The following is a 27,706-nucleotide window of genomic DNA, read 5'->3' as shown; positions in this document are numbered from 1 at the left end:
AGGGGCGCCCGCTACTCTCCAGTCTCCACCAGTTTCTTCTCGATGTCGTTGAACTCGAGCGCTGCCTCTGCTGGTAGTTTTGCGCGAGGAACTCCCGAACTACTTCGGCAATCCGTTATAACGGTCGACATGGCGACCGAGGAAATAATCAAGGGTTTTCTTAAGAAAAGATGAAGATAGCTGATACTCAGTAAGAATGAGCGAGTGAGTGAGTGTGCATTTTTTGACTTACACCTGTGGGATGCAGAACAGCGCATTTTGCGTGTATTATGTGTTGGTTTATGGGTGTGGACCGTACATGGCTGGCTAACGGCTAAATCTGATAGCACGTTTGCAGCATTTAGCCGCCCGGCTAGCCTTGTGTAGCTTCGGCTTGAGATATTTTTTGTCTTTTAATTCAGCACGGGGGCTTAATTGGTGGTTAGGTCGGGCAACATGTAGGTTTTGGTGTTACCTTTGCCAGTACATTTGGTTTCAGGTGTGCATTCGATTGAAATGGCAATTTCGTTAGCCAGTGTAACGTTAGCTTATTAGCTTGGGTTGCTGAACTGAAAGCTGTGTTTACAGGGGCCTCCGGAGGCTTTCAAAAATAGCTGTTTACAGTAATCCACGTGATTGTGTATTTGCATATATTTTTACCACATGTCATGATTCCGCTGCAGTGTTTTGACAGCGGGCTGGAGAATAACCGAGTGTTCTGGTCGGGTTCAGCGTTTACTGTGTTACATAATCGCGGGATCTCTTGTGGTTTAGCATATAACAGTTACAGATCGTTTGTGTCACCGTCTCAATCTCAGCACGATTTGGAGCCTTTTTAACTCTCCATCTATGCTTACAATCCCTGTCAGAAATTAAAAGAGTGCGTATTTGCAGCCCAGATAGACGCACGAGCCAGTGAATATCGTGTTAGCTCTATAGCTAATTGGGAACACAATATTAAACTGTTAATGTTAATCAATTTGACTTATTTGTTGAAGGCAAATGGCGTTCATTTTAATACTTGGCTATCAGACGAGTTAATGTAATGCTTATGTGTTCAACATTGCTTAAACTATATGAAGTTAAGTTTATTGACAGAGTTAGCTGAGTGGAGCCTGTGTACACCACAGGTGAATAGTTTAACAATTTGAACGTATGGATGCTTCCACAACCGATTAATCACAGTAACGTTGCTTTAATACATCTTTGTTTTTGTATAACAAGTTAAACAAATATTTAAACAAATTAAATATGACAGAACGAAAATCTGAACATTGGATAAAGCCATGTTCAAAATCGTTTTGCTTTGTTGTCATATTAGATTTAAATGTTTTTACATTTAAGAGGATTTTAGATTTTGTTCTCTTTTGAGCTCTTCCAACAGCCAGACAAAAATACATTTTCACCATGTTTCTTTGTAAAAAATCAAACATTCTGTAAATCATCAAAAAACATTCATAATATAGATAGGAATAAAACTTTAAACTTTCCTGTATATAAATGTAGATTTTTGACTCGGTACAAAACACATTTTAAGGAAACTGCTATTAAAGATAGCTATTGTAATTTAAAAGTCTAAAGAGACAATTAGATAAAGTGTAATAAACGTGTATTTTGGATGTTTTACTTCTACTTCCACTTCCAAAACAGCATGAAAACCATGGTTTTGCCTGTAGTGCTTGCTGTAATAGTTGCTCAATGACACCATTATTTTTAGAAATTAGAAAATCACATTAACTGCCTCAATAGGTTTTAAAGATTTAATTTTTTTATAAATAAATGTTAAAACTAATCTTGGTTTTAGGTTTCTCCTTTGTTTGGGTAGCAATACAGCTGCCAGACCTGGTTGATTTTTGTACTTCGGTTACTGTATTTCACTGCTTAATTTTGTTGGTATTCTTTACAGTAAAAATATTGCTTCTTAAATCCCATATTTGTCTGATTAATCATCAACGGCATCTCTTTTTTTTTTTTTTTCAGGTTTCAGGTTTCACACCATGTGATGATCACCCGGGACGTGTGAACTTATTTAAGAACTCCTGTGTTCAGAAGATTTTTTGATTCCAGTGGAATCTTTCATTACCCCCCAATCTATTATTTCCTTTTTGTTAAATGACACACCCAATCACACATACACCCGTACGCACACCCAGGAGAAACCCCCCCACTCTTGTTTACATGTAGAACAACCTTGCTACAATGCCTGTACAAGCTCCACAATGGACAGAGTTTTTACTGTGCCCCATATGCACCCAGACGTTCGAGGAGACAGTACGTCGGCCCATCAGTCTGGGTTGCGGCCACACTGTTTGCAAGATGTGCCTCAACAAGCTGCACCGCAAGGCCTGTCCCTTTGACCAGACGGCCATTAACACAGACATCGAGCAGCTGCCCGTCAACTCGGCCCTGCTACAGCTGGTCGGGGGTCAGGTGAGGCATTTTGACTGCATTTACCAAGCAGAGTAATCATAGTCTTTCAGATCTCTCACGGTGTGCTTCATTTTATTTGTCTTTTTGTCTCAGGTGCCCAAACAGCAACCTGTGGCACTCATTACGTGTCCAGAGGACACCAAGCATTATGATGAGGCTCGGCAGTGTGTTGAGGAGCTGGCCCTCTACCTCAAACCCCTCAGCAGTGCACGAGGTCAGTCACACTTTCAGTCCAAATATGATTATATGTGCATTCGATTGGAATATGATCTAAAATTATTGATGTCCACAGTGTATCTCAACAGTAAAAATTGCATGTCATGCATCGGAAATGCACAGTATCTATAAGATATAGACGGTGACACAGTAAAAATGCATTATCAGTGAAGCACTAATTATTTGACTTCAGCCCTCCAAAACCATATATATATATATATATATATATATATATATATATATATATATATATACACAACTTTCCCGAATTGCTATGGCAACGTAGAACAAGCCGGTAACAAACTTCCGGCTTAAGTTAGTCTGCACTGTTATCAGCTAAACGTTTGGTTGTATTATCAGGATTCAGGAGTAGACTTTTATAACAACGCTTATGGCAAAATGATCACATGTCCCAGATGGTCGCATGGATCTGACTATCTTACAAGAACTTACTAATATCTGTAGCACTAAGCGAGTTATGCGGTGTACACATTTTGCCACTGTGTGGTAGGCTTGGCTGTTCCTATGAACCACACGAGACCTTCCGTCCATGCGCCTGTAAATCGGTTTTATTTTATTATAAATAAAGGTTTAGTTGTTTCTAACTAATTTTATTTTGTTATACATTTCCACTTTGCGGGAGTCCCGCAAAATAATTGTATTTTCACGCGACTCGCACACAATAATATCTTGCCGCCCGCATCCGCATTCACCAATCAAATATGATCCTGCGCCGCACTCGGTTGTGCTGGGTCCTGCGGGAGTGCAGGTCTCTATTTGGATAGTAACATTAGGCTGTTAGAGCGGTCTTGCTACACATTAAATCTGTAAATTATTGAAAACAATAAACATACCCTTGCAAAAAATTATACAGTTGTACTGCAGTATTTTAAATAGGTTAAACTAATATATAAACTCAGCAATGAAATGTTAATTTTTATTACAATGCACTTAAATTAATTGAAGTTCATGCATCTATTTTCATGTTGATTAAAAAAAAGTCTACTGACAATGTCTGACATGAACAACATTTCAACAATTACAAATATTAAAATACAAATATTACTTCTACATCACATGTCTTGAGTTTATTTGAAGCTCGTTGGGCATTGAATGGAGTGCGTAGGGTGCTAGGCAACATGCCGAACGGGTCTGGTTATGTTGCATGGTTTATGGAAGCAAGTAGGTTTTGGAGGTGTGAAACCCAGGCGCTCAGCGCTCATTAACCCCGGCGAGAGCAGCCTTAACTCGGCTCGTCCTTCTGACAACTGCCGCTGCCTGTCAGAAGCCCCTCCGGTGACGCAAATTCGTGTCTGTTGTGTTGTGAATGTCACGCGTGAATAAAGCGAATGTTCACGCGAACAGCTATTTATTTGCGTCACTCGCGTCTGGTGTGAACGCTGCGTAACTGCTATGTGTGCTAAACCGGAACTGAGATACCGTCAACCGGAAGTATCGAGTGTCATGGAGACGCCCACTAAGACTGGCAGGAAAGTTGTGGATAGATGGATAGATAGTATTGATGCATATGATATATATATATATACATTTTTTTGTTGTTTTTTTTTGTTTTAAAATATGCATCAATACTTTAAAGTTGCAATTAGTGATGTCAACAAGTACCGGTACTTTGGTGCCAAGTCGGCACTGAAATTTAAAAAATGTGACGATACCAGCATTTCTGTAGTACCGACTCCTGTGTATATTTGGTATCCGCAGCTGTTCAGCCACTTCTGTCTTTATCTATATGCAGGGCTCCAGACTGTAGCCGAATATATACTAGTGTCTATGATTATTAAACTGCAAAATACTATTTAATAATACTATTACTCCTGCATGTTCTGCATCTTTGTGTGAATGATGTGCAGAAGCTCACACACGCACACAAACACACTTTGGGTTTTTGTGAATTGTGGGGACTTTCCATAGGTGGAATGGTTTTTATACTATACAAACTGAACATTATATCCCCGTACACTGCCCCTGCCCCTAAACCTACCCATCACAGGAAACATTCTGCATTTTTACATTTTCAAAAAAACATAATTTAGTATGTTTATAAATCCATTTAAATGGATAACAGCTGGCTGGTCCACACAGTGTAGGCGATCTCTGGTTTATATGAAATTGTGGGGACATTTGGTCTTTTCTATAAACAATGTTTACTTCTAAACAGCATACAGCTTTTACATGCTTATGTATTATTTACTATAATGATTATCATTATAAATAATACTCATTGAATTTTTTTTTAAATAGTTAAATAAAAAATAAAATAAAATAAAACATTTAGCTGTGCTTTTGAAAAAATGTATGGTATCGATAGCGACTACTGAAATTTTGGTACTGTGACATCCCTAGTCCCAATGTAATGTAAGTATTCTATATTGTGACATACATCTGAGTGAAAAAGATAAAAAATGACATTTATTGACAAAAAAAGAAAGAAATTAAACTATGTTTCATTCACGATAACAACCACCTTTCATATTTAGAAAGTAGATAAGTAGAATTTTCGTTTAATGCTGACTTTAAGCCAGTATGTTGGGCCTGACCAAATGATTTTGTTCTAATCATGTTTTAGGAGTGGGGTTAAGTAATGCTGCTCAGAGCATGCTGAGTCGCCCCATGCAGAGGAAACTGGTGACTCTGGTGCACTGTCAGCTAGTGGAAGAAGAAGGACGTGTCAGGGCCATGCGGGCAGCCCGCTCTCTGGGCGAAAGAACTGTTACGGAGCTCATTCTGCAGCACCAAAACCCCCAGCAGCTCTCGTCCAACCTGTGGGCTGCCGTGAGAGCCAGAGGATGCCAGTTCCTGGGTCCCGGTAAGATGGCACTTTAAAAATGTATTCACACCAACACAGATGTTTTTCACGGAAATAGTTTTGATTTTCACACATAATTTGTTTTCACATTTTAGGTGTTCTCAAAAGCAGAAGTCTTTATAGTTGGGTATACTTCTGTAGTGGTGAACGAAAGCTACAGCACATACATTTTTTTTCTAATTCGCTCCAATAGTAAAATAAAAAAATCACAATAGTATTTCTACGGCATTACAAAAGAGGAAAAAAATATTGAGAGATTGATTATGGTGGTCAGAAGAGAGAACAATGTAAAATTTGCCTTTGCCCGCTATTAGAAACTCCCACACTGCAGTGTTTACTGGTTTTCAGCAATTTCATGCCAAGGGAATAGTCCACAAAGTATAGAGTTATGCTTGTACATTTAAATAAATAGTGCAAAAAAAATAATAAACAGATGTCTAGTGTTGTAATCAGTCTGTAAAAAGGGTCTATTCATTGTCGCTTGAAGGGTTAGTTTACCCAAAAATAAAAATTCTGTCATTGACTACTTATCCTCATTTTGATCGACACCCGTAACACCTCCGTTCATCTTCAGAACACAAATGACGATATTTGTGTTGAAATCCGATGGCTCAGTAAGCCCTTCATTGACACCAATGTTATTTCCTCTCTCAAGACCCATAAAAGGCACTAAAGACGTCGTTACAAAGTCCATTTCACTACATATATTCTACAGTAATTTTATTAAGCAACAAAAATTATTTTTGTGCGCAAAAACCCCCACTAAATAGCAACTTATATAGTGATGGGCCGATTTCAAAACAAAGCCTCGAACCGGAATGAATCAGCGTATTGATTCATGATTTGCATCACCAAAGTCACGTGATTTCAGCAGTTTGGTAGTTTGACCCGTGATCCGAATCATAAATCGATACGCTGATTCATAACGGTTCAAAGCTTTGTTTTGAAATCTGCCCATCACTATATCCTCCTGGTAGGGCTGGGCGATATGGCCAAAATGTCATATCCCGATATAGCTCATTTGATATCCCGATAACGATATACATAACGATATAGCAATTTTTCTGTTAATTCAGTTTATGAATAGTCTATACAAAATTGCAATGTGAAAATGCAGTTTATACAAAACAAATAAAGGTAGTATGGACTACATTTTTATTTTATTTAGAACCTTTTTTTAAAGCAAGACTGTTGGTAAAGTTAACACCTGCCTAGGGATGTTAACCAATGACCGTTTGACCGATGGCTGACCGTATCAACGTTAACCAATCAAAGTTGACGGTTAAAATAAATAAAAAAAAGTGATCTCTAAATTAGGCTATTATAGACAGTGGACTAAACGCTACTACAGTCATCCGTCTCATTCCAAAATCTTTTTGTGTGATTGAACATATCCCTCGCACTCAATTTTTCATAACTCGCCTGTTTTTAGGCTACTTAATAAACCAATAAAAACATTTGAAGCGAGGTCACAGCGTTTGGGTTTGCGCGCTCACAAGGTTTGCAAAAAGTAAACACTTGAGGTTAGAGTCAGGGCAGACGACAGTATGAAGCGTGCATTTCGCTTAAGATGGGCTTACATTTGGAAATATATTACATCTTCATTTCAGTGGTAACACATAAGGTGTTGATCGTCTTTCTTTATTATTGTTAGCACTACCTCGAACTAAAGCAGCGTCTCTTCGGAGCTGTCATTTTCTTAAATGAGCCGCGGCGATGATTCAAATTAGCTTCTAACGCTGGACAAATGCCTTTATTTTCAACGCGATCTTGTACCCAAACCATTTAGAAACTAAGGAGCCATTTGTCCTCTGATTACAAACAAGCTCTTCTGCGGCGCGTTTGCGGGACTCGTGTTTCGCGCTGTGGGGGATTTAAAAAAAGTGACGTGAGTGGAACTTGTGGAAGGGAGGCGGCAGCGCGTGTGTGTGTGAATGAGAGAGCGAAAGAGAGACAGAGGGAGCGCGGCTCGCGGCTGTTATTTCAAATAGCGCAGCATATTTTAAACTAATCGGTTAACCGGTTTCAACCGGCTAATGAGGCTCGGTGGTCGGTCAAGAAAATGTTTAGTTTTCGCCATCCCTACACCTGCCATTAAAATATTTCAATATATGGCTATATGGTGTGCCACGCGTAAGCCCGTTACAGCGTCTGTGTCTGAAGTTTCTTTTGAGCGCTTATGCCACCACTCTGGCATAATTACTCTGAGAATTACCCTGGTCTGAACCGTGTTTACTACCGTCTTCCTCCATGTTTGTTTATGTATTGCAGCGTGCATGGGCATGCCGTGGCGTGAGGTGCATCTTGACGTAAAATTCTGCCATTCTGCCATAAACGCCTTATCGTGGCGTAAGCGATAGAGCCTTATATAAAACGATAGACATTTTCTATCGTCCAGACGATATATTTCGTCATATCGCCCAGCCCTACCTCCTGGGACCCAGTAATAGACTTTTGTCCACTGTAGTGGACATTATATTTTAGTGAGTTTCTGTGACATCACACACGTCACAGTTTTGAGTCAGGATGTCCTTTATAGAGCACATTCAGGGCTTTGCACAGATACCAAATGTTTGGAGGTTTCACCAGGACAACAACAACTTCTTGGTCTTTAAAAATGGCTGACATTAATGTTTAGCACCCTTATGGAAATATGATAATATTTTTGAATTATAATTTAAATCTGATTAATTTTCTTATTGTTTGTTATAAATCAACATCTCAGAACAATGCTATGGGGTTTCTAATCAAAATATGACTCTTTGTTACAAAACAGGGCATTGATTTCTTAAATGTTCACTGTAGAGGACATCGGGACATAAATCAAGTTTATCAGGTATTTTGGAGACACAACAAGTAAATAGGGAAATAAATTACATATCAATATTCCTATGAAATATTACATATTATTATGAAAATGTAGCCAATTATTACTCCCCTTATTACACTTCTTTTTTTCCTTACATGTTGCACCAAGAACACAATAATATGCAAATTAGATGCAATATACCGATACATTGTATTGAATGGGAAAATCCAACTATGGCCATTTTACCCACATATTGCATAAAGTATGATGGTATATCAAAGCATTCAGTTATATCTTTTATAACATAGCTCAGAATCATCTTTTAAAAAAGTTTGTTTTAAAAAAATCCTGAAACTTAAAAATGTATTCGTGAATTAAAAATAAATCCCATTGTTTTTGCCTACACATGCAATTTCATTTCATTACATTTTTTTGACAACTGAGTCCTGGTGTCAACTACAGAGGACATTTCATAAAATATGAATAAAATATAATTTTCCAAAAAAATAATCTGTCACTTTGTTTCTTATGCTCTAAACAATCTAATGACATGAAAAAATACAAAATTCAAAAAACTTTTTTTTTCTGGGTCCCAGGAGGTTATAAGTCGTTATTTAGTTTTTTTTTCCACACAAAAACTATTCTTGTCACTTCATAAAATTATTGTAGCTCCACTGTAGTGAGATGCACTTTGTAACAACGTCTTTAGTGCCTTTTATGGGTCTTGATAGAGGAAATGACATTTGTGTCAATGAAGGCCTGTCTGAGCCATCGGATTTCAACACAAATATCTTCATTTGAGTTATGAAGATGAACGGAAGTCTTACGGGTGTCGAACAACATGAGGGTAAGTAATTAATGACAGAATTTTAATTTTTGGGTGAGCTAACCCTTTAACGTAATATATTCTTTGTCTATTACATAAACAAAGTCATATGTTTAGGTACCGTATTTTCCGGACTATAAGTCGCACTTTTTTTCATAGTTTGGCTGGTCCTGCGACTTAAAGTCAGGTGTGACTTATATATCAAATTTAATTCATACTGACTGACAAGAATAAACATATATCCGCGAGAATGCCCTCTATGCTGCTCCTGTAGTAATATTAACTTAAAGACAACAACAAAGACTGAACACAAACAAAATGCCCCCATAAAGAAAATCTTATTCTGCAAAATACAAACAGCATGTAGTAAAATATGCAACCGAGAACGATTCACACAGCGTTCGTCTCGCACGGCTGAGCCTCTCCCGGCAGAGAGTTCAATCGTCTGTGGACTCGTTCTTCAGCTCTGGCCATCTTGCTTGCAGTCCGCAAGTAGCTTTCTTTTTCTTCTTCATTACAGTTAAAGTAACCTCTGCTTTTCGCCAGTCCCTTACAACAGGGCTATTCAAATCTTACCCTGGAGGGCCAATGCACTGCAGAGTTTAGCTCCAACCCTGATCAAACACACCCACCTGTGATTTTCTAATGATCCTGGAGACATTGATTAGCATGTTCAGGTGTGCTTGATTAAGGTTGGTGCTAAACTCTGCACTGCATTGGCCCTCCAGGGTAAGATTTGAATAGCCCTGCCTTACAAGTTTCTCACTCACTTCAAACTTTCTTTCTTCTGCTCGGTTATGCAGTAAAGCGGGCACGAGTGAGTGCACGCGAGCGGGTGCTCGCATGCGCACGCGGCTCCCACTCTGCCCTAATGTGACTTATAGTCCAGTGCGACTTATAGTCCGGTTAATACGGTAATAGCAGTGGATCTGGGAATGGGATCAAAAAAAGCATGAATCTAATTTGTCAGCTTTGTCACAGAGTGATGGAAAAGAGATTAGCACAAAAGAAGTCTAAACAGATGTATTAACAGTCATTCATTCAAATTAAAGTCAAATTAGTTTATCACACCATGTTTTCACAGTGAATGTTTGTCTTGGTGTGAACTGGTCTCAATTTGTCGTTTAACTTATTTGTGGAAGTTCTAGTGTCTTATGTCAGCCCTTTTTATCAACAGCCATGCAGGAGGAGGCACTAAAGCTGGTACTGTTGGCCTTGGAAGATGGATCCGCTCTTTCTAGGAAGGTTCTGGTCCTCTTTGTGGTCCAGAGACTTGAACCGAGATTTCCTCAGGCCTCCAAAACCAGTATTGGACATGTAGTTCAGCTCCTCTACCGAGCCTCCTGCTTCAAGGTAGTTGTTCTTTATTGTGTACTTGATCTCACTCGAGCTGATCACATGCGTCTTACAAGTTGCAAGTTCTTTTTTTCTAAATTGGGAGTAATTTAGATTTTTTTTTTTTTTGCTCTGTGTGCAAATAATTTTTTCATTACATAACAGCTTATTTGCAATAACATTAACGGCGTTAGCTTAGAGGTTTCAGTTGTGTCTCTTGTGTGTCGTAGGTGACTAAGCGAGATGAGGATTCATCGCTAATGCAGTTGAAAGAGGAGTTCCGCACGTATGAGGCACTTCGGCGAGAACACGACTCTCAGATCGTTCAAATCGCAATGGAGGGAGGGCTCCGCATCGCCCCTGATCAGTGGTCCTCTCTGCTGTATGGAGATCAGTCTCATAAGTCACACATGCAGTCCATCATTGATAAGGTATGACGCCCATCTGTCTGCACAGCTTGAAAATTTCCTGCATCCTTTTAGATGCCAGAAATAGCATTACCCCTCAGAATATCATATAAAAGGAATGTGACTGTTTTCTCTCTCAGCTGCAGACCCCAGCGTCATTTGCTCAGAGCGTGCAGGAGCTGACCATCGCACTGCAGAGGACGGGGGACCCTGCCAATCTCAACCGGCTAAGACCTCACCTGGAGTTGCTCGCTAACATCGACCCCAGTCCAGGTTTGCTTAAAGACAGACAAAACCATTATGATGGACAGAGCATATTTGTGTTATATAGGTGGTTCTCAAACTTTTTTTTGGTCACACCCCACTTTAAACCTTTTAAAGGTGTCATGAACTGGCTTTTTATTTTTTTATACCATTGCCTGAGGTCAACTTATGTCGTCCCATGATTTTTACATAAAAAAAATCATAACTAATAAGTAATAGGCCATTTTCTACACTGTTTTTGAGGGTCTCTCCAAAACGCTGGGTTTTGATGGGCGTGCCACTAGGATTGGATAAGATTTGCATATTTAATGAGCTTCAGCTCCCTTGTCAGTTCCCGGGAGGGATTGTTTTGGAAGCGGCTGGAATAGTTATCTGATGGGGCTCAGTCTCAAAACGTATTTATCAAGCAAACACTGATTTATCTCTCATCCACCCGCGATTTGATTAGTTTTTTTTTATTATTTGGCCCACCCGATTGGTGGATATAAGCGCAAACCACATACACACACACGCACATGCGCGCGACTTCAAACACAACGGAGATCAAGAAATTAATGTTATTTCACTTTTTAAGATTCACCGGCCAGCCGACGGGCTTACGTTTTGATAGCCTGCCTGGAAAACACATAGCCCCAGGATGTTGGGCTTTGCAAGTCCTGGGAGTCTGAACCTGAATTGCAATGAACCAACGAATAAGGGATTTTCCAGCCTGTGGCAGCGTGCTGGTATGCTCCGTGAGACACGTCATGCACACACAATCAGTATGATCTATAACTATGCAATACTATCACATATTAAAAACCTTTTTTTTTTAAACATTTTACTCACATAAGTGTGTTGCACCATTCCTGTCGTACTCTATATATAGAAGGCACAGCATTGTGTTTTAATCTCAATATGTCTGCAAATCCAGTGTCGACCTGAGACTTGTTTACAAACAATTATCTTGCTATCTTTGGTGTGTTTATTGCTCGGTAACGCGATCAGTTTAGCTCCACGGGTTGGTAGGCGGGCCTACAGAAGCCGCGTACACAGAGGTGGCATTTCACCGTTCTAATACGTCATTGATTAATATGTCACAGGCTCGTTTTCTGTGCCTGGTGTCTATAAAAGCTTTTCTTTGACTAACAAGGAAGTTTTCAAACTTACTCTGAAACTTACAGGATATTCTTATATTACCATGACCTTTTATATATCAAAGGCTCAAGGGAAAGTTTTCTCAATTCATCACCTCTTTAAAAAAATCTACACACACACACACACACACACACACACACACACACACACACACACACACACACACACAGGTGCCTTTTTCTTTCTTTTTGATTCTTGAGGTTTTTATTTTCACATAAGAAATGAATACGTTGAATACAATGCATTAGAGCTTACTTAAAAAAATAAAGCATATAGAGTTTTTGAAGAACCATGTGACATTGAAACCTGGAGCAATGATACTGAAAATTAATCTTAACAATATTATATTTCCAGCATCCAAAATGTTACTCCTTCAGTGTCACATGGTCCTTCATTACAGGAATAAACTACGTTTTAAAATATATTACAGTAGAAAGCAGTTTTTTTATTGTAATATTTCACAGTATTTTTGATCAAATAAATGCAGCTTAGTTGAGCATAAAATAATTATTTCTCGCCGACCCTAAACTTATCTTGCTGACCCTAAACTTTAGTTGTGTGTATATATATTTAAACTCTGCAAAAAAAACCCTCTCTTTTTCAATTATATAAAGTCCATAATAAGCTTTATATATCTATATTTGAAAGGGGTTAAATATTTTTTTTCTTGCTTGCTTAATGAAATGTAAACAATTATTGCACATGCACCTGTGGAACAGCCCAGTCCATAAAACAGTTTACATGCAGTAGAAAATTAAAGTCAGAGTTCCAGTAACTTAGGATTCTAAGGCTGGATCCCAAATGGCATCCTAAACCCTCACAGTCTTCCTCTGAGTACATGCTTTCGTGACATAATGCTGCTTTGAGCTCGCAAACTTTTGGGCTCAGGTGAAGCGCGAATCGTGGGCGCATAACGGCCCCAAAGGGGGAGCTCACGAGCACCCTTTTGAAACCTAAAATGGTGAATGGCACAGCCTACGGTCTTGTGGACTTAACGCCATTGCAAGTCCACCACACCGAAAGTGCATAGAAGTGTGCCGTTTGGGATTCAGGCTAAAGAGACCTTTAACTGCAGGAGAAAGATGCCCAGCTGAACGAACATGACATAGTTCTGCTGCAGGAGGCATAGTACACGCACATGTAACCAGAGCAATAAACTGTAATAACCTTAATTATATATACTGTGAAAAACTACAAAAATTACTCCTACTTTATTTGTGAGGTTTAAAGTCATACTGCCGGCCACCCCTAGAGATAATTAGTTACATCCAATTTGTTATTAAGCATCTGTTTGAGTTGTTCTATGATTTAGTTTGGCTTTGATTAATTTTTATTCAGATGCTCCTCCTCCTAACTGGGAACAGCTGGAGAAGGGCCTGGTGGCGGTAAAGACGGTGGTGCACGGCCTAGTGGACTTCATCCAGAATCACAGCAAGAAGGGTGCCGACACGCAGCAGCCACCACAACACAGCAAATACAAGACATACATGTGCAGAGACATGAAGCAGAAAGGAGGCTGTCCCAGAGGAGCTAGCTGCACATTCGCCCATTCTCAGGAGGAGCTGGAAAAGTGCGTGGCGTTATAACATCTCACATGTCATGTTAGAAAAAATAAAACATGCATTGAGAATCCCATTTGTTTTTTGCATTGCAGGTACCGTAAAATGAACAAACGTCTTGCTGCGCGACTGCCCTGCACACCTGGCCTGCTGCCTGAAGAGGTGGTCACGCTGGAGCCTGGGCGAAAGGCCTCTACACTTCCCAACGGCATTGTAGCTGGTCCTGGGACGCCTCTTCCCCAGCTCATCCCCAGAGGCTCAGACCCCTCCACGTATGACCTCTTACTCAAGCCCAAGATGGATGCCACTAGCCTCAGCGCTCCTGGGTCGCCACCTGACTCGTAAGCTTTCGATTTCATCAACCTTGTTTGACTTTTCCCCCCCAAATTAATTTTTTTCTGTTTAAATTTTTCTGAAGTTGTAGTAACTCAAAAGCATTGTAGCAACTTATTTCAGGTCCTTTTTTAATTTTCTCAATTCCATTTAATGGTAAAAATAAATTTGAATAATCAAAAAGCAGGTCTAGTCAATTCAGTTTCTTAACATCAACAACTTCATTGAAATAGTATAAAGTGTTTTTATCCCAGATATTCTTTTTGTTTAAATTTTTTTGAATTTATGATTTAATACAGTATTATAAAAAATGATGGCAATCTAATTAAGGCATTAACAGTTTGATTAATCTTTTAAAATGTATTTTTTTGTTAAATTAACAGTCCCTTTTGTTAAATTAACAGTCCCTTGCGTTGTATTCACCCGCGATCGCTGAATACAATGCAAAATCAACAAAATGCCGCATTTTTTGCAATACTGCATAATTTGTAATTTCACGGCAAAATAATCACAAAAAAATATTTTAAATCACAAAAAATTAACAGTATCTAATTGAACTATCTTTAATTTATTTAAAGCTGTAATGCATTGTTTTCATGAGGATACAGACGTTGTTGTGCATGCACAGTATGGTCTGTGAGAAATTGAAAGCGAATCTTTCACACCTGCCGTCTCGCAAGTGCCATGGACTGGGTGAATTGATTACTCAAGATCGATGAATTACCAAATAACAGTATGATATGTCCGATAACACTAAATATACATGCTGTATACCACAAACTCAATTCTCTACTGGCACACGGACTGATGTCAGACTGGCTGAGTATACAGAAATGTGTTCTAATTTATAGGCTTATGCCCTTGAACAATCAAAATCAAATACACACATGATTATGCCTAAATGTCCGTCTTGGCGGTTATGTCTTGAGTGAATAAGTTTGGGATGTGTGACAGTATTGGTTCTGAACATGTGCATTACTGTAGTAGGTATTTAAAGTGAAAGCAACCTAGCCTAATACACCATCAAATAACAACTGGAAGAAAAAAAACAATAGCCCACTTAAACGTAAAACACTTAAACTGTATCTGTATCTTTGTGTTGTATTTATTTGTCCTCCTATCATTTGTTTGTTAGTTCTTATTTTATTTACTGACTGTTGACCCTAAGTGATATTTATTAAAGCTACATAGTACATCACTAGAATTTTTTTAGTCAGATACCAAAATAGATTTGTGCATTGTTTGTTTTATTGTCATGTATGACTTATTGTGCAATAAACATAGTACATAATATGGTACATTTGGTATCCTAATTATTAAAAAAAAATTACCACCACAAAATAAGTAATTTTGATCGCAAAAATCACAAAAAAAATATTGCGAAATCCTGGAGGGACTGGATTAAGTGTTCCACAGCAGAGGTTTAGTGTAGGGCTGCAAATAATACATATTTTGATAATCAATTAGTTGGCCGATTATTTTTTCAATTAATTGATCGATCGGATTTAAACTGACCTTTAAAGATTTAAGCCATTTGGCATTTTGTCCACTCATCACTGGACCTTTAAATAGATTTGGTGTAAACAGAAAAGAACAACATATGTTACCACTGACTCATTCCTGCCTATTGTTTCTCTTCAGTTTGGATAAATCTGGCTTAAACCTGACACCCCACCCTGTGCCTCACCCCAGGGCGGAGCACTTACCCATGCCCAAGCAGGTGCAAGTCATGCCCAGAGGTGCGCCACAGATGTATCCGCAACAGCAGCCTGAACTCTTCTATCCAGAGCCAGCCAGACCTGCTTCAGGATCTCAGTATGATACTCAGTACCCAGCAGGTGAATGGATTTGCTCATATGGATGGTTGTCTGAACAGATTATGACTATTGTCATTCATTGGCTCCCCAGATTCTTAAAGGTCTTAAAGATCCCGTTCTTCGCGTGTATTCGAAGCTTTGATTATGTTTACAGTGTGCAATATAACATGAGTTCATGTTTCGCGTGTAAAAAAACACAGTATTTTTCACACAATTGACTTATCTGTACAGCGCTGTTTCCTCTGTCCTAAAAACAGCCTGTTGATTTCCTAGTTCTATGAAGTCCCTCCTTCAGAAACACGTAACAAGTTCTGATTGGGCCAGCGCTTCCCGTGTTGTGATTGGACAGCAGCTTAGCGCACTTTGCCTGGAAAGGTCCCACCTCTTACCATAACGGGGAGATGCAAGCGCTGAATGTGCGCTCTTCTCCACGTGGGAGAGCAACAAGACCACTCCCCCTATTTTGCGTGTTCTTGTGGGCGGAGGGTTAGTCAACAAATGGTTCTAGTGATGTCATTACATCCCTGCACTTCCTGCTGTAGTCCAAACCAGCCGTTCGCTGTAGGCTTTGAAAGGGAACTTCTGTTTAATAAAATATCTCGCTTGGCATTGAACTTTGAGCTTTATAATTTTACAGGTATTATTTATGCTCTTACAGCAACATTACACACTAACTAAAGTTTGAAAGATGGAATCGCGAAGAACGGGACCTTTAAATGCCAGTGTTGCTACCCAGAGTTTCGCACAGAATTGATCGTCAAGAAGTTTTCATCTGACACTGTCCTAACTAGCTCATGTGTCTGTAATAGATGAACTCTGAGTACTGCCGGCCAACCAATCAAAATAAAATGTTAACATGCAGAAGATGCATATTGCAATAATAATCAAGTGACTCATTTTTACAGGAAGTTGATGACTGTGTTAGCTTGGAGTTGACTGAATAGCTGTAAATGTTTGTTAAAAACAGGAATTAGGCCCATTTTTAATTGTCAATTTAATCGCAAATGTATTTATTTATTATAAACAGATAAAATAATAAAATACTAAAAACTAAGTAAATTTAAGCATCACAGCATTTAAAATATACTGTATGCATAATGGATATTCATCTAGAGATTTTAACAGCGTTATTACATTGGTGTTTTTAAAGCTTTACGTTTAAATGAGAATTAGATGGTGATATCAATGTAATTGTGCAATCTGTGACTAGAAATGCATCTAATTTCTTCTTAAGGCCCAACACGAATGTTCGGCACAAAAAATTGGTACGATTTCGCATGTGATTTGTCTGTGCACTTGTTGTGATTTATTTTATGATTATTTTTATGTAAAGCACTGAGTTACCATTGTGTATGAAATGTGCTATATAGATAAACTTGCCTTGCCTTGCCTTGCGCAGACCAATGCGTAAATAAATGGCAGGGAAAACCCGGTACACAAAGCATTCAGATTCAGACACCTGCTTGTCACGAAGTCGAACAGTATTTACATGTTTTCAAACAGCCGTTCATTTTTTTGTATTTACTGTGGTGTTTATCAAACATGACTAAATACAAGAATACAGAGACGAGAGTCGCTTCAGGATTCTTCCTCTGAAATTCAGCAAAACTCTCTGTTCGTGAGTGCCATCAAGTCATTGTGTTATGTAACGGCAGTGAATCTGTTCATGTTACTAAATGCAAACCTTATTGGTTGGCCACTATTCTTCGCAGTGCGATGGTGGAGATATTAGAACACCTCTCTGTGACATTGACGGCATGCAAATGCTTGTGTTGGTCTGAACAATTGCATCAACAGCTGTTCATTCAAATTAAAATGTTTATTGCATGAAATTAGTGAATAAATATTTGTCTTGGTGTAAATAGACATTTAGAATTTTCATAATGCTCATAACCTTTGTTTTCTTTCAGGCAACCCCTACCCATACCAACCTCCACAGTATGTCCCTCCCCGTTACATCCGTAACCCGCCGCCACCAGGCGAGTCTGCAGTACCACCTTACACAGAACCCTACCCAGGTTATGGCCCAGAAAGCCAATATCCAGGCCACCACTCGGGTCCCCCTTTCTCAGCCCACAACTATGCACCGCCCCCTCATTACAGTCGTAGGCACGGGCATTATCCTGCTCCCCCACCTCCGTTTGCCCCGCCCAGAGACGACTTGGTCAGGATGAGCCCGGTTCCTTTGGACGTTCCCCCGACTGCTATGCCTCCACCTCCAGGAGCTTCAGGTTCTCTGTACCACCCCCAGGAGACGTCATCCAGAGACAGATACCCATCGGACGGGTACTATCCTGGTGGACCGCACCACAGCCAAATGAGGTCCCACATAAGAGTAAGTTACGTTCTTTTTAAGGTTTTTGCATACTAAACGGTAGTTTTCCTTGCTTGATATGCCTGCCGTTATGTTTCAGATAAGGTTTTAGAAGAGTTAATTTTAGTTTTTTAGGTTTTCGCGTTAATTGAACGTTACTATAAACACGCACGCGTATGTATAAATATTAGTGCTGTCAAAATTGTTTAACCGTGATTAATTGCATCTAACATTCACTTGTGTATATATATATATATATATATATATATATATATATATATATATATATATATATATATATATATATATATATATATATACATATACATACTCAATTGGGTTTAAGTCAGGACTCTGGCTGGGCCATTCAAGAACAGTCACGAAGTTGTTGTGAAGACACTCCTTTGTTATTTTAGCTGTGTGCTTAGGGTCATTGTCTTGTTGCAAGGTGAAACTTCAGCCCAGTCTGAGATCTTGAGCACTCTGGAGAAGGTTTTCGTCTAGGATATCCCTGTACTTGGCCGCATTCATCTTTTCCTTAAAGGGGTACTTCAGCGCTGGGAAGATGAATCTGTATTTAAACTGGGTCATCAATGCAGTAGAAATGTGAAATTATTTTTGAATTTGGTGTCTTCTAGACTGAGAAAAGACAGAAAATGTATTTTTGTCACATGGGGATGAAAGACTACAATTCCCAGAATGCTTCACTGCCCTGTGAGGCCATTCCCAAAGCCACCAACTTGATTACAGTGACTGAGTTAGAGAAGACACTACAATTAAAAACTGAACGTGTCTGTTCAATATAATGAGCTAGTCACCGCGCGAGTATCACAGCACTGAGCACTAACTGAACGAGTGATGAGAGCTGAGGTAATCGCGACTACATTCGCGGCATACATTCACAACGCGAGTTCAGTCTGGCGCGTTTCAGTTCATGCCTTTACAAGCTTAACTTTCATAGAAATTAATTTGAGAAGTTAAAAGACTTACATTGCACACCATAGCTCCGTTTAAATGAGTGCCTGTAGCTGCCAGCTGAGCTCTACCTGCAAGCTGAGTGTTATCTCCCATCCCCCATGCGCGGATTCAAAATATGCGGAAATGGCTCCCTCTACTGGCTGTAGTCTTTAGCCTTTGGGCAAACATTCCTCCTATGATGCAAAAATCATCAATTTGCATCATAGGAGGAATTTTTCCAGAAATAAAATGCATAAATCTCTTGTCTCAGGGAGATATGAGGGAGGAAAGCACAATAATTTTAATATACTCCACGGTTTCTACTGATACAAAGCAATATGCTAATCGCTGAAGTAACCCTTTAATAGCAACCAGTCGTCCTGTCCCTGCAGCTGAAAAAAACCCACAGCATGATGCTGCCATCACCATGCTTCACTGTTGGGACTGCATGGACAGGTGATGAGGAGGGCCTAGTTTTCTCCGCACATGCCGCTTACAATTAAGGCCAAAAAGTTCTATCTTGGTCTCTTCAGACCAGAGAATCTTATTTCTCACCATCTTAGAGTCCTTCAGGTGTTTTTTTTTTTTTAGCAAACTCCATGAGGGCTTTCATGTGTCTTGCACTGAGGAGAGGCTTCCGTCGGGCCACTCTGTTAGAGGGCTGCAGTGATCTTTCTACAACTTTCTCCCAACACCCACAGTGATATTTGTGGTCAATGTCCTCTTTGCTCCATGATGTATTTTCTCTAAGTGTGAACTTCTGTGGTGTGAGATCGCCATGGCTTGTCGGACATAGCAACAGTAACTAAAGGTGACGGGTCTTTGTGAACGGGCAATTCGAAATGAACCAGAAATACTTCTGGTTAACGATTAATAGGTTAACAAGACTTTTATTAGTCACTCACTTTTTTTAATATGACAAAATATTCAACACGTTTAAGAAATATTCCTTACATCATGTAAGGAATGAATAATAGCACTCTAAAAACATTCAAACACTTCACAAAAAATTAACTGTTTGTGAATCTTTACAGAGGGATTCTGTAAATTTGTTATTTAACAGAGTCAACTTTTAATTTTAAATACGACTTAATTTCCGGCCATTTTTAGTATGTTTTGATACCAAATCACTTGAGTACTTGTTGCACTAATTTCCTTAAGAACCTCAAGTCAGTTCAGTTATTTCAATGTTGTCCCTCAGCAGGACCCATACAGCCGCTCTCAGCCCAGTCTGGATGACTTGCATCGCAGGCGCAAGGAGCTGCTTGTCCAGCTGGAGGAGAGAAAAGTCATCTCCCCTCCCCCCTTTGCTGCCTCCCCCACTCTCCCTACACACCCATTCCCCAACGACTACCCTCAGGAGGTAAGTCTTGAAGGAGATCCCCAATGCTTGCAGGTATATAATGGATCATTAATTTAATATTGAAGCTTATTTTCAGGAAAAAAGTCAGAATTGTGAGATGTTTTTTATTTTATTTTTTAAGCTTTCATTATATATTGCTTAACAATGCTCTGTCATTTTTGATTCTGAATGTCTGCAGTATTTGGAGGATGGCTCTAAAGCCTTTGGAAGTCGGGAGCCGGACTATGCTGGGCAGTATTCCCCCTGGTCATGTGACACCATAGGATCATACATTGGCTCCAAGGATGCTAAACCAAAAGATGTCAGTAGTGCTGTGGAGATGATGGCAAGTGATCTACATGACACTGTGTTTCCACACATTAACTAAGACTATAAGTAATTAGAGTAATGTTAATTAAAGTAAAGTAATTTTAATTTGTCATTTCCTTCCCGTACTCTCCTACAACAGAACGCGGAGGGAAAAGTTCTGCGTGAGCCTCCACTGGACACCCAGCGGCGCTCTGCGGAAGCCAAAGATGACGATCCCATCATTCCCTTTGGTCCTCTGCCCACAGTGTCTCCTTTTGGTGCCATTTCACGTACCTCTAAAACGGGTTACCAGACCACTGGGCCTGTACAGGCCATGGCGTCCTCACAGGTCTCGGGCTCTAAACACATGACCATGTCAGGTGAATGGAGATCTTTATAATAATCATTTATGGGGAGAGAAAGTTTTCTGGTCTCTTAATATTGTCCTATTCTAAAATAAAATTCTTACAACTTTTCAGTACATTTGTGATTTGTTTGGACTGAATCACTTAAAAACAGATATTTGAAAAATTAATAATTTGAATGAATTAGAAAAATTTGAATGAAAACACTATTGCAAAAATTTATGTTGACAAATACAAATATAACATGAAAATGTGTCATCAGAATTAGTGATGTGCGAGACTAGCCTTGGAAAATAATAATCGGATACAATATTTTATTTTATGTTTTGCTTTATAATTTTTACCAATGCTAAATGTCAACCTGATGAGGTTATGAGGGACAATGACATTTTATATCAGATTGAAGTGTTCTGCTATATTAACAGTTGCTATATTAAACATCTTAAAGCTACTGTATAGTTGTCAGCACATGTCAAGTGATAAAACGGTGATAAAACGATAACGTTAATTAACACAATATAATTTTCCTCGATTAAACGATAACAACAGTTCAATAATTTCTCAATATAATTCTTATGCGCTATGCGTAATGCTACACAATTAAGTATATATAATGATATTATTGATATATAGTGTAGAGTAAAAAGATGCTGACCACAGTTAAAGGGTTACTTCAGCGATTAGCATATGGCTTTGTATCAGTAGAAACCCTGGAGTATATTCAAATGATTGTGCTCCCCCACCACAGTTAACTGTCTGTTTTCTACATATTTCACTCAGGAGCAAAAAATGCCTTTAAACTTTAAAGAAATAAAGATTTTACATTTATCGTGATGTTTATCGATATCGACTGATATGGAAAATTATATAATGATAATTTTTCTGGGCCATATTGCCCAGCCCTAACGTCAAGCTTTTTTTTTTGCGAGTTTGCAGCCTGTCATGTGTACGGATGCTTTTCATACATGAGAAATGTGTTAAACTAACCTGGACACAAAAGTGGTTGCCCTGGTAACAAACAAACATAACATGCACTTACATGCAACATGCACATTATTTGAGGAAATCTGTTTATAATAGGTTATTACTTCTGGAATGATGTACTAGAGGTACTGTCATACTTACCAATGTTCTGCTGTTTTCTATATCAGTAGGAATTGATCAGAAACTTTGCCTGGCAGAATCTGCAACCTTAAGTTTTATCTTATAACATTAAGATTAAAGTTAGTAACTCAGATTTAGTGTGAAAGTAGCTGGCTTTGAAAGTGACTTCTGTGTAAGCGGTGCTTCATACATCGCCACACTATTAACAATTAGTTTTCTTCTCTGCAGATTATCCGTATGGAAGCCACAGCGGATGGGGCGGAGCGTCATACCCTCAGCACCAGAGCATGAACTCTCAGGGACATTTCAGCGAGCGGTACTTATCCTTGCCTCTTACACTTCCAGAACAGTGGCAATATTGTCCATCAAGTTACTATCAAAAATGAAAAATAATATTTTATTTTATCATTGATAAAGACAAGATGTAAAGATTCATCATGGCAATACTAGAATTTTTTTATGGAAAACAATGTTAATGAAAACAACAGAATATTAACAATGCACTAATTATGTTTTTGAAAAAAACAAGTGTGGAAAGAATTTAAAGTTTGGCGTGTATATATATATATATATATATATATATATATATATATATATATATATATATATATATATATATATATATATATATATATATATATATATATATATATATATATAGGTCTTTGTTTTTGCAATTTTGCACTTTATTGGCAAATAGAATAATTTTATTGTCTTAAACGATATGCCATTTAAGTCAAGTAAAATAACGTGTGAAAATACCATGAACCTTCATCCAAAAAACAACAACAACTGCAGATACTTAATCAGGATGTGTAATTCGGTTTTAGTATGATTTCATTTTTGAGCATACAAAACATTGATTTTTTCCCCCCATGTTTTTGCCAGTCTGCCCATGTCTGCCCCTGACCGCGAGCAGCTCAAGATTGAGCTCCAGCAAGTCAACCAACAGATCAGTCAGCAGACCCGCGGGATAGAGGTGTGTATGAATTGTCTGTCTATATTCATGACTCCAACTAAAAACGTTCTTAAGTTCATGAATATTAATGTCTCACATATGCACTCAGGCTGCCAGCAACTCCATGCTCCTGCAGAGGGAGGCGTGTGCGCTGGCGGCTCAGCCCGCGGCTGGGGTGAAGTGGTCTTCAGGTGGCACTGTGTCCAGTGAGCAGCTCAGCATGGAGCTTCATCATGTAGAGCGAGAGATCGGAAAGAGAACCCGAGAAATTGAAATGGTGAGTCTGCTGAAAGTGTGAGCATATTATTAATTTGTTGGAGACATAACTAAAAAAAATGTTATTTTTTATTTTTTATTACATTTACATTTTAAACATGTAATTATTTTACCATTACAGTTGATCACTAACTAATAACTAATATCAGTATAAAATCAAACAAGTTTAATTACAATAAATAAATAAAATTGTAGTTTTATTCCCTTCCAGTGTCATAACTTGCATCTCAAAGACATAAGATTCTCACGACGCAATGCGCGGTCAGAACTGCTGTGGTAAAACTTAGGCTCTGCAGTTAGACCCTTCTCCGTTCACGTGCAATTTTTACCTCGGAAACTGGTATTTAATATAATTCTGATAGCATGTGAAAGCAGCATAAGACTTTACACTGAGCACATTCTCTGCAGTCCAAGTACGAGCGTGAATACACTGAATCGCGGCACAGTTCGGCGCACACACAAAATACTAGCAGTTCAACAGGGAACACACATCTCTTAAAGGGAACACACTATATTCCTACTGGTGGAATATAGATCTCCTCCAGGTATGGTGTGGTTCTGGTGCAATCTCAGGTCCGCATGACAACTTTCACATTACCAGTTTTTCATAGGAACTGTGACCTGTTCTGAACTAAACTGCCAATGTAAAAACTCTATATTCTTAAAATGAAACTGCTTATTCTGAATTTTTAAGCTTAGGCTTAAGAGACATGAACAAGTTCTTTGAAAAACATCTATGAGCTTTGATGCATGTCTTGTCTTCATGCTCTGAGTATGGTTTCACTAATAATAAATGAACATTTACATAAAGCATGTATATTTGTCTATACCCATGTTGATTAGAGTATAAAAAACTTGAAACATTAATTTAGGGTACATTTAGAACATGATAACTCATGACAATCATACGATTAATCACGACTAAATATTTTAATCGATTGACAACCCTAATTTTTGTATGACCAGTCTGAGCTCACTAAACCTGTGTTTATGATTGAAGGAAAACCAGGTGGCCCATGAGTACAAGCTGAAGCCCACTGAGAACGGGCAGCCTGACCATAAAGCCCAGCTGGAGGAGCTTTCTTTAGCACTGGGGTGAGTGAGGAAACTTGCTAACTCACCATTTAAAAGGCTGTTCATAATGAGTTTTTGCATTCAACTGCACTACTTTTTTTTATTTCTATAACTGAACTGACAAATGCACATCTTTGATAGCATCGCTATGGTTAGAATATGGTTGTGACTTCAGCTTTAAAATAATGAGATGAAGTGATTATCAAAATCTAGACTTGGTTTGAACTATCTCCATTCGACATCTGTTTACCTTGACATTGCTACTTTTGAGGCTCAGCAGTTTGCTCCCTTAGGCTAAGCAAATAGAGTTAAAACAGCCTCTTTTGTTGTCTGTTTTCCTGTTGCTCTGTTAGCCAGGAGGCATGTTTGAGTAATGTTTCCACAAATACACTTATTCTCCGTCTCGTCTGTTCCTCTTCTCTCCATCAGTGAGGTGTCTAATGGATCCAGTGGCATGAAGCCAGCCAGCAGCATGGGTGGATCTATGCTCTCACTGACCAATAAGACGACTTCTCTCACCCTCTGCTCCGCTGACCAAGCGGCGAATAGCTCAGACCTTCAAAAGAACGGTGTCGTTCACTCTTGCTCTTAAGAGTGTATTCACACACCTACACACACACACACACACACACAGACAACCTCTCCAGAGGTCAATATTCCTTCTCGGAGGGCTTTGAAATTTGTCTCTTGACTAATTCAACCAGTTTCAAGAGTTTTTGCGAGATGTGTTTTTATTAATCAGAAGGAGCTGATATTAGGGACACACATTTACACACACGAACACGCACACACCTGCATGCTGCTACATGCATGCACAACACAAACTTCTCTGTTGTTTTATTTAGAAAAATGAGCAGTATCTGCCGTGATATAAATTTTCTTTCTTTTTGTTCTGTGAATGAGCTTTTTGTTTTAATGACTTCTCATCGCCTGGAAACCAGGGCATCTGAATAATGCTTACTTTGTTGTGTTCCCAGTATATCAAGAAAGGACAGTCAACCCAAAGCTAGCACAGACAGGACGACGCAAACTAGTGGAATCCAAACGAGAATCGAACGCGGCGTTCGGGGCAAGTTGCAGATTTGCGACGGTGCCGTCGGGCTCTGTCGAAACGTTCAGCTCCCTGGATCTCTGCAGCCTTGAATATGATCTGACTCACCAGGCTTAAAGTAGCATGGAGAACCTTTTATGAATCCATTTTTATGGACCGTTAACACGGGTCTCCTTGCATGATGCTCGACCGTGGCAGTTTATCGCTGTAAGGCAGTTCGATTGGGCTCTGGATGACACAAGGGGCAAGAGCGATAGATATATCTTTATATATAATCAGTTGTCAGGATTCATTTAATTTATGGTTTGGCTATATAACTGTTAAGGAATTTGTAAATGTGTGGTGACACGTGTCTAAAGCGTTCTGTTTTATAGAATGCAAACGTCTTTAAAATGAGCACTTTTTTCCATGTTTTCCATGAGTGTGTGCTTTTTAGTCGAGGAGGTGCAACACTTCGCTTCCCTTGTGTTCTTCAGAGCTCTGGGGTCAGGATGATTTTTGTTTCTCCGAGTGCCACAGTCTTCGTAAGATTACAACCCATTAGGAAATGATCTCATCAGTTTTCCCTAACTTCTGTGAAGTTGCATATTTGGCTCTCCTGGTTTGAGTTTGCATATTCGGGTCTCGCCACTAAATCGCTGCAGAGAAACACACCAGGGTGCATAGTCCCGTAGCGCTGAGCGATTGGGTTAGTTTTGACACACTGATAAAAACGCTCGAAATTTGATTAATTCGTTAAAGGGATAGTTCAACCAATAAGAAATTGTCATCATTGACTCACCTTCATGCCTTTCCAAACCTGTATAACGAGATGTTTTTTTTGTCATATATATGGACTAAAACATTCTTTAGAGGATCTTCCTTTGTGTTCCACAGAATAAAGTCATGCAGATTTTGAAAGGCATGAAGCAAAATCCAGACAGATGTTCATTATAGATGAGCTATTTAATGTATTTTAAGTCTAACATAAACAGTTTGGAATCAATTCTTAAAGGGTTAGTTCACCCAAAAATGAAATTGATGTCATTAATGACTCATCCTAATGTCGTTCCTCACCCGTAAGACCTCCGTTCATCATAGAAACACAGTTTAAGATTTTATATTTTAGTCCCAGAGCATATGCAGTCTATGCACACTATACTGTACTGTCCAGAAAGGTAATAAAAACATCATCAATGTAGTCCATATGTGACATCAGTTGGTTGATTAGAATCTCACGAAGCATCGAAAATACATTTTGGTCCAAAAATAGCAAAAACTATGACTTTATTCAGCATTGTCTTCTCTTCAACGTTTGTTTTCAAACCTCAAATAAAGATTCAAACGGCCATGAATCAGTGAATCGCCAATGTCAAGTGATTTTGGCAGTTTGACACGTGATCCGAACTGCTGAAATCACGTGACACTGGCGATCCGAATCATTGATTGATTCACTGATTCATGGCCATTTGAATCTTAATTTGAGGATTGAAAACAAACGCGGAAGAGAAGACAATGCTGAATAAAGTCGTAGTTTTTGCTATTTTTGGACCAAAATGTATTTTCGATGCTTTAAGAGATTCTAATTAACTAACTGATGTCACATATGGTCTACTTTGATGTTTTTTGATGATTTTTATTCCCTTTCTGGACATTCCCTTAGTGTGCATAGACTGCATATGCTCTGGGACTAAAATATAAAACATCTTAAACTGTGTTCCGAAGATGAACGAAGGTCTTACGCGTGTGGAATGACATTAGAGTGAGTCATTACTGACATCAATTTCATTTTTGGGGGAACTAACCCTTTAAGAATTGAAAAGAAAACAGAAAAGAGACGCACAGAATTTAATGCGACTCGAATGTTTCGTGAATGGAGGCCCCTTTGAGTTTATCCCTTCATCAACCGGCTTCGGCCGAAGCATGGTTTTACACAGTGACTGTTTCCAAACGTAGCCCCGTAACTGAAGAGAACAAAGGTTTGAAGTCTGAAGTCTTCCTATAGTGATGACATTCTTCACGTGTGACATTTTGTTCTAGT

At 38.9% G+C, this 27,706-nt stretch overlaps 1 protein-coding gene across 5 annotated transcripts; it reads left to right on the top strand.

Moving 5' to 3' along the window:
- Positions 1 to 50: 50 nt before the first annotated feature.
- On the top strand, positions 51 to 26,776 carry rc3h1b (ring finger and CCCH-type domains 1b). Of its 5 annotated transcripts, none has more exons than XM_067454262.1 (19): positions 51 to 204; positions 1,960 to 2,409; positions 2,503 to 2,623; positions 5,210 to 5,449; positions 10,262 to 10,437; positions 10,650 to 10,850; positions 10,967 to 11,099; positions 13,566 to 13,797; positions 13,882 to 14,127; positions 15,812 to 15,957; positions 17,847 to 18,271; positions 20,409 to 20,570; positions 20,749 to 20,895; positions 21,019 to 21,238; positions 22,556 to 22,643; positions 23,216 to 23,306; positions 23,395 to 23,562; positions 24,562 to 24,656; positions 25,065 to 26,776. In XM_067454262.1, the coding sequence occupies exons 2-19, from the start codon at positions 2,179 to 2,181 to the stop codon at positions 25,225 to 25,227; spliced, it is 3,285 nt and encodes a 1,094-aa protein (XP_067310363.1). In that variant the 5' UTR covers positions 51 to 204; positions 1,960 to 2,178; the 3' UTR covers positions 25,228 to 26,776. The 5 variants fall into 5 exon arrangements, with proteins under 5 accessions (XP_067310363.1, XP_067310362.1, XP_067310359.1 ...); XM_067454261.1 differs by having other exon boundaries at positions 52 to 204; positions 15,761 to 15,957; positions 20,412 to 20,570; XM_067454258.1 differs by having other exon boundaries at positions 52 to 204; positions 15,761 to 15,957; positions 25,065 to 26,775.
- The last annotated feature ends 930 nt before the right edge of the window (positions 26,777 to 27,706 follow it).

Source organism: Pseudorasbora parva, chromosome 9 (genome assembly GCF_024679245.1).
Source record: "Pseudorasbora parva isolate DD20220531a chromosome 9, ASM2467924v1, whole genome shotgun sequence".
Taxonomy (NCBI): Eukaryota; Metazoa; Chordata; class Actinopteri; order Cypriniformes; family Gobionidae; genus Pseudorasbora; species Pseudorasbora parva.
This window is presented reverse-complemented; position numbering and strand designations above follow the sequence as displayed.